Here is a 7,964-nt window from a genome sequence, read left to right as displayed (position 1 = left end):
AAATTTAACAATACTTTATTCAGTATTTAATTAATTTACTATATCAAAATTTGTAGAATATAAATTTAGTATTTGAAATTTCAAAATTAAAAACGTTAATATGTCAATCCGTCCTTAATTAAGTTCCTACGCAACTCTTTTTAGTTTCTTTAACATTTTTAGTAACATTCATAAATGCTTCTTTACGTGTGCGGTAAAAAAACTTGTGAAAACTGAAAAACAAAGATGACGTCTTTTATTTCGCCTTTCCCCTTTATTTTGCAATGAAAAGTATAGTTTCAATTTTTAAAATAGTATAATTTTAGTTTTTGAAGTAACGAAGTATACTTATTTGTGATTTTTTCCTTGCTGTCTGCAGCCAGGTCCGTCTTTGCTAACCTGCTACTTTCATGTAAATCTTTTGCTTACTTATTTGTGATTTAGGAGAATAATGGGACAGCTGAGGAGTAGTGGGAAGATGAAAGCATAAGACATAGGTTTAGTATTTTATTAGGAATATAATTAATAAAAAAGTGATAATAGAAAGGTGATTGTTAAAAAAATAACATCTTAACGTTTGATAAATATTAAGTAAAATTTTGAAATGATCAAATTACAGTACTATTTAGTTTGAAAACACATTTTAAGCAAGTTTGTACCACCTTAACGTGTATGGGACTGTTTTCTGTACCAAAACAAATTGTATGGGCTTTTGCTTCGTTGATTAAGTTAATTTAACAACATGTGGATATACTTTTAACCCTTCTTTTACCTAGCTCATCGTACGCTAGCTATCATATCTCATCGTACGCTAACTATCATACTCAATTATAATAAGATTCTTTTAAAATGTTACTTTATTGGACTTTTATCAATTATGTTATATTTTTAACCCAAAGTAAATTCAATTTCAAACATCAAATAAAGGTTTGAAGTAAATTCTATTTTGATACACATGATATTGAGTTTTATAAAGTAAAGTAATATTATAATTTCATAATTTCACTTTTCTTTATTCAAATTTCAATTTGAGACTTTCAAATAAATTTTATTTTTTCAAAATTCTTAAATAATATTACAACGTTTCCGAAAATAATAAATGATCAAGTTTAGGATGCAGCTGATTGCTCAAATGTGTGAAAAACAAAACATTTGTACAACTCATAAATCTAGTACTTCCATTATCGGATTGTTTGTTTTCATTTATTTAGTTTCCAGTTCTTTGCATGTCTTATGCCTTGGATTACTTACTTTTCATGCCATTGATACGTACGTACGTAGAATAATTTAATTAGTACATGCGTATCAGGCTACTTATATTCATAGCCTAAGATAGAGAAGGGTAGCGCCTGTGAGGGACCATGCAGGATCCTGCATGCCTTGCCTATAAACAATTACTAGGTGCAAAGTAAATGCAATTTAAACTATTTTAAACAAACCGAAAACCATTAATTATGCAAACTAAAATTTGAAATTTAAACCAATAGATTTATAGAATTGATTAAATAAATCAATTACACAAAAAAAATTTGAATAATTTTAGGCATTAATTAAAAACTATGACTAATTTCTCATTAATTTTTCAACAACTATTGATTAAGATTCAGGGTATGGATCCTATTTTTGATTAATTTCCTAGATATTACTGATTTACTTATTGCACTTTGTTAATATTTTTATTTTTATGTACTTGTTTTTTAACGAGAAAATTATGAATTTACCCAAAAAAATCCATCTCTATTAACTGTAGCCTGTAGGAGAGTCAACTAAATTTGAGGTTAAATTTATGGATTTGAGCTCTCCCCCCTTGGGGATATGAAGTCAAAGTGATTAATGATTATGCTGCACCATTCTTACATAAAATTCGAATCATTGTTCTCACTTCTCACTATAACTACCACACTTGAGCAAATGCCTAAACTTATTTTTTTTTAAACATGGGTAATTACTTTAGACAATTTCCTGCTAATCAATCGATTTGCTATAATTACATTGCTTTTTACTAGTCCGAGATCATGATTGTGATATGATATGAAGCAGGACCACCATTTTTGGGTTGATTGAAGTAATGAAGAATGTGCATGAGTTTATTGTTTTTGTTCAAGTAGCACGTGGGTCCATAACAATGATGATCAATTTGTTCAATCATAAACAAGTGATGATCTATGATTAATAACTTTGCTTTTGGTAACCATTTGAAATGAAACATGGACTGAATATAAACGTTAGGCAAAAGAAAAAATGGAAGAAATGGTGGAAGCAACTTGTAAGTCATAGTTTCTTAGGTAATTCTTTTTGTCCGCAAGGAATCTTATACTTCTTTTCCCTAAGCTATATATAAGGAGGAATCAAACACTTTTTTCCTCCAGCTATATATGTAAGGAGGAATCATATACTTTTTCTTCAAGTACCTATATATATTCTTTCTCTAGCTATTTACCTAGAAATCATATACCTTTTTTTTCCCTCTAGCTATATAATTGAATTAGTTTGTTAGTTTGTTTATATGATTTAGGTGTTCATTTTTCATCTTGGGTATCCACATAGACCATAGTGATCGAAATCCTTATTAGCTTTTACATGTCAAAAGCAAGGTTATTAATTAAAAGTTGATCACGTCCATTCAGTGAGTTCATGCAACTAACAAAGCAATGTTCATAAAATGAAATGAACACCTAAAGCCACAAAATGAAATGCTATTGGCAGTGGAAGGAAGTGCATAAGTGTGTGCACTGTGCAGTTCCACACCTAAAGCCTTCCTCCCTCAGCAGTCAAATTTTTTTATTCTCTGCAGCCCCTTAATTATGAGCCCTGTCCCCATGATCTCATAGGTAAGAGAGTAGGGATTTTCATAACGTTTACAGCATTAAACAATTCTTTCAATCTTGTTTCCAATTAAACAAATGTTACTTTAAATAGTTTATAGATTTCCAGTTTACTTGGTGCAGAATGGTCATGGAATCCTTCCACGTTTACTTGCCAGGAAGACAAAAATTTTACAACTCCCTGCTGGCCATGGCATTTCAAGAGACAACTTGTCACACTTCCTAGTCCCCTTCTCAAAGAGAAACTTCTAAATCTAGACTAGTATAATTTTTTGTATGACTTCTGCTTCATCATCAGTTTCCGATCACATATTGTCAAAAGATAAATAAAAAAATCATGGGCATCTGGGCCATGCCAACTTATTTTTATTGGTTGAATCATCCATGGTTATGGAATTATAAAGCACCCAGGACTAGTTAATAGTATGAAGGAATTTGCTCAAGTCAAGAGCAGAGAATCCATACTTTCCACAAATCTCACTTCCTCCCCCATCCACTGCCACATTAGTCCACGCCGTTTCAAAATAGTATATGGTAGTAAAAGCACAAAGAAAGCAATAAACCATTGCATAAATCACGCTTTTGTTGTAAAGAAAAAAGAGAGGGGTCTATTCACATTCTCATGTGAAAGTCACATGCACATGAAATCACCCTCTCAGGCCACAGAGTAAAGACACGTTTCAAAGAGTGAAAAAGAAAGAGAAAGAGAGGGTGTGCTGATAGCTCATCGCTCCCCCCCCTTCTCTCCATTCACTCCTTTTGAAAAAAAACGTTTGTATAGGAGGGAAGGGACAATGGAGGAGATGAAGAAGCTAAACCATCATCGACAAACACCCAGATTTGCCTGGCATTGTTGCGTTGTTCTCTTCTCTGTTTTCACCGTTTCCGCAACAGCTCATCAAGCGTTTGATTATGCTGATGCTTTAACAAAGAGCCTTCTTTACTTTGAATCCCAGCGATCCGGTCGGTTACCGTACAACCAACGTGTCACTTGGCGTGACCATTCTGGCCTCACCGACGGGTTGGAACAAGGAGTATAGCTCCCAAACTCATTTGAACGTCCAGAAACAGGTTCTTGTTTCACCCTACGATTGTTGTTCTAAGTTAAAGTTGTCTTTTTCTACTTTTGTTAGGTGGACTTGGTAGGAGGATACTACGACGCTGGCGATCATGTCAAATTTGGACTCCCAATGGCTTTCACCGTTACAATGCTGTCTTGGGGTATCATCGAATTCCGTGATCAGATCGCTAATGCCGGAGAATTGGACCACTCTTTAGAGGCTATTAAGTGGGGGACAGATTACTTCATTAAGGCACACACCAGCCCAAATGTATTATGGGCAGAGGTACATAAAATATGTGCTATTAATTCCATTCCCCAACAATAGCTTTTTAGACGTTTTAGTACGTTATATTATGATCCAAAATTACATCAACAAATAATTGTACTGCCGTAGGTGGGTGATGGGGACACTGACCATTACTGTTGGCAACGCCCGGAGGACATGACCACCTCACGCCAAGCCTACAAGGTTGATCAGAAAAATCCAGGGTCGGATCTCGCCGGAGAGACGGCGGCGGCAATGGCGGCAGCGTCAATTGTGTTCAAGAAAACAAACCCACATTACTCTCACTTACTCTTGCACCATGCTCAACAGGTAGTTTACAAAGAGGTTACTGCAGCTTATAAATTATATGTTAGTACATGATTATGGAGATTAGAATAGTTTGATTGATAAGTGGAAAACGTTGTGTTTTGGTGGTGTAGTTGTTTGAGTTCGGGGATAAGTATCGAGGGAAGTATGATGGGAGTGTAGGGGTGGTGAAGAGCTACTATGCGTCGGTGAGTGGATACATGGATGAGTTGTTGTGGGCAGCTTTGTGGTTGTACGAGGCCACCGACAATGAGGAGTTCTTGAAGTATGTTATAAACAAGGCTCACTGTTTTGGTGGAATTGGTTGGGCCATAACAGAGTTCAGTTGGGATGTTAAGTACGCTGGAATTCAAATTATGGCATCAAAGGTAAACTCTCTCTTTCCTCTGTCTCTAACTATTTATGCAATGCACCCAATGACCCGAGTCTTGTTCTGTTATTTATTTATTTATTATTATCATGCATACATTATTCTCAGATGCTTAGAGGTCAACACTAGTGTCATTTCATAATTAAAAAGAAAAAAAAAACATTAGGGTCGTATCAATTCTTTCTTAGGAAGATTTCAAAATTTTTATGAGGTCAAATCAGCATCCATCCATGTCTAAGGTTTATGTCTTTAACCAACGTTTCGGTGTGTTTAGTACTGTTAGAATTTAGATATTTTGATTTTTTCAATATTTAAAATTATTGACAAATACTGTAGTACCAAGAACACAACAAATCCACACACATAATCTTTAGTTTTGAAAATAATATGACCACAGAGGAGTAAGATGTGCTAAGTTTTTTCCTTACAGCTTTTGCTTTTTCTTTTTCTTTTTCTTTTTGGCTTTTGAATTCTTGTAATGGAAACGGGGATTTCAATTTGGTTGCTAGCTTGAGAGCGAGTCCCCTAAAATCTTCATGGGATTTTGCTTTTTCCTAGGTTCAAAGATGTACTAATAGTTTAATTTTGAACCAAACACTTTCCTCTTTTTTTAAGGCCAGCAAAGTGCACTGATGGAGTAACCCCTAATTAAGGTACCATCTTTTTAGTGTTTTAAAAATAGGAGCACAACTCCATGTGCATCTGATGCCCCTGGATGCCCATTCCCATTGACTGCCCCTTGGCTTAAATCTAGTGGAAAGGGGCAGTAGTTTTCTGGGCTTCAGCTGTTCGACAATCAGAGGAGGGAAGGGAAATAGATGGAGAGATAGATATCAAATTTTATCAGAGATCATGCATGTAGATGAGATGAACCTGGTTGGGTTGTCTAAACTTTTTTAGGTAGGGTTAGGGCATGGTACAGAGACGCTTTGGTCCCACTGCCAATCCAACTGAATGGATACAGGCCCTTTCATTTATGAATTGTTAGTCGTTAAGCTGAGGCACAGCTCGTTTATTTTTGCAGACCGACATTTTGTTGGCTCGGTTTTGGCAGTGAAATCTTTCTTATATTAGGGATTGATTAGGACTTTTGAGAGGAGATTTTTCAATTGGGAAAATAAAATTACTCAGCTGAAAACTTTACTCACACAATCAACCAAAAGTGTTTCTAAGACCAAATTTTTTAGCTTGAATAGTATTCAAAACATTCCTAAAGAATAAATGTGTTTTGAACTTTGAATTTGTTTACAATATTTGTCATTGTGAGTGGTCCGAGGCGATTCAAAGATTTGGACAAATTAGCAAGTTATGCAGAAATTATAGCCGTGATTATCTGATGCCTGAAAGATGGGAAATTTGGAATTTACACGTGTTTTTGAAATTTCGTCGGTGTTGAAGCGTCCAATTAAGAGTGAAAACATTGGCAATAAGGGTCCTGACCTACCATTTGAGCGGCTGGCATCCATGGCGTGGTCAGTTTAGTGCAACTGTTGAATCTTGCGTCTTTCTTCGACTCTTTAATGGAGCTCCATGCTCTGAACATCTAACATCTTACGAAACTTCCATGTTCTCTACCAAGAAAACGATGCATTTATCTCCAAACTTTGATCATTTTCAGCTTTAAAAAAGGGGGAAAAGACTAGGAACATAACTTAGATTCATGTCCCTGATTGTTTTTTCTGTAGCATTCAATTTCCTTAATGAGTTCTGAATTTTCCTTTGCAGTTACTGGAGAAAGAAAAACATAAGCACCACGCTCATGTTCTCAAGCAATACCGATCGAAAGCTGAGTACTACCTATGCTCATGTCTTAACAAAAACAATGCCAACGACAACATCGACCGTACCCCAGGGGGTCTTCTATACATCCGGCAATGGAACAATATGCAATATGTGTCCACGGCGGCATTCCTTCTGACCGTGTACTCCGACTTCCTTCGGGACTCCAACAAAAGGCTCGATTGTCCAGCGGGAACGGTGGAGCATGGAGAGATCCTCCATTTTGCCAAATCTCAAGTGGATTACATATTAGGTTCTAATCCGATGAACACGAGTTATTTAGTGGGTTACGGTCCAAAGTACCCCACCAGGGTACACCATCGAGGGGCCTCGATAGTGTCATATAGAGAGAATAAGGGTTTCATTGGGTGCACCCAGGGTTATGACAATTGGTATAGCCGGGAAGAGCCTAACCCTAATGTCTTGGTAGGAGCGCTGGTCGGGGGACCTGATTGTCAAGATAATTTCATGGACCAAAGAGATAACTATATGCAGACCGAGGCCTGCACATATAATACAGCACCATTAGTTGGCGTTTTCGCAAAATTGTTACACTTGGAGGACAGCCATGAACCACAATTGGTTGCCTCTTCTTAGAAACTATATATCGAGTTTGAGGGAAAAAAAAAAACACAGTGTTGATGAGTACTTTAAATTACTTTTTTGTGTGGCTGAACTAAGGTGTTCAAGCCCCATTTTAATATTGTACCTTCATTTTTTGTTGAGTGTTCATAATAGTAAAAGTATAAAGTTCAACATGTGTTTTTTCTCTTTTTTACTTTCTATTATTGTCGGTTGGCCAAATGCATGGGGTGAAACATTATTGTACTCAAGGGTTTAATAATAACATTTTATGTTGATTCAATGGTGTTGAAGATTAATACTTAATCTGTGAAGCAAGCTTACTGGAGTGATTGGCGGGAAGTAACAATTCTGGAGGCTGAAGAAGTTTTTCAAAGAATAAAACATTGCGTTAGGGACTTAATAAGCTGAGAGTAATACGATGGTTCCTTGTGTCGTTTAGCTTGGTTTTATTTTTTTCAGTTGCTATACGCAGTATTATGTTGTTGTTTTGTTTAAATTGAGTCCTGTACACATCACTTTGATGTCGTTTTAGTCAGGTTATCATTTTCTGTTTTCTAGGCTAACGGTCATGGATCCTTCCTCTTGTTTTCTGTTGAAGCTGTGCTTCGATTGTAGTAAAGGTTATTTTCTTGATCCAATTTATGAGAAAAGTTTGTAATAGCTGAAGTAAAAATATAATTTTTAAAATTTGGATCCGTGCTTTTGGATCTAATTTTCTTGACCTCAATTTCTTCTCTGTTTTTAGCTCAAGCTCTCTGAACTTCTTCAAGC

At 35.8% G+C, this 7,964-nt stretch overlaps 1 protein-coding gene across 1 annotated transcript; it reads left to right on the top strand.

Moving 5' to 3' along the window:
* On the top strand, positions 3,364 to 7,366 carry LOC18612344 (endoglucanase 11). Its single transcript, XM_018124691.1, has 5 exons — positions 3,364 to 3,838; positions 3,938 to 4,150; positions 4,262 to 4,462; positions 4,573 to 4,827; positions 6,555 to 7,366. Exons 1-5 carry the CDS (start codon positions 3,599 to 3,601, stop codon positions 7,203 to 7,205), a joined length of 1,560 nt encoding a protein of 519 aa, XP_017980180.1. The 5' UTR covers positions 3,364 to 3,598; the 3' UTR covers positions 7,206 to 7,366.

Source organism: Theobroma cacao, chromosome 1, assembly GCF_000208745.1.
Source record: "Theobroma cacao cultivar B97-61/B2 chromosome 1, Criollo_cocoa_genome_V2, whole genome shotgun sequence".
Taxonomy (NCBI): domain Eukaryota; kingdom Viridiplantae; phylum Streptophyta; class Magnoliopsida; order Malvales; family Malvaceae; genus Theobroma; species Theobroma cacao.
This window is presented reverse-complemented; position numbering and strand designations above follow the sequence as displayed.

What these genes read in the sequence shown, in the direction of transcription:
- LOC18612344 (XM_018124691.1), top strand. Translation starts at nt 3,599, where the DNA reads ATGGAGGAGATGAAGAAGCTAAACCATCATCGACAAACACCCAGATTT. An exon ending in TCTTGCACCATGCTCAACAG is followed by an intron (nt 4,463 to 4,572) that starts GTAGTTTACAAA and finishes TTGGTGGTGTAG; the next exon opens with TTGTTTGAGTTCGGGGATAA. An exon ending in TTCAAATTATGGCATCAAAG is followed by an intron (nt 4,828 to 6,554) that starts GTAAACTCTCTC and finishes TTTCCTTTGCAG; the next exon opens with TTACTGGAGAAAGAAAAACA.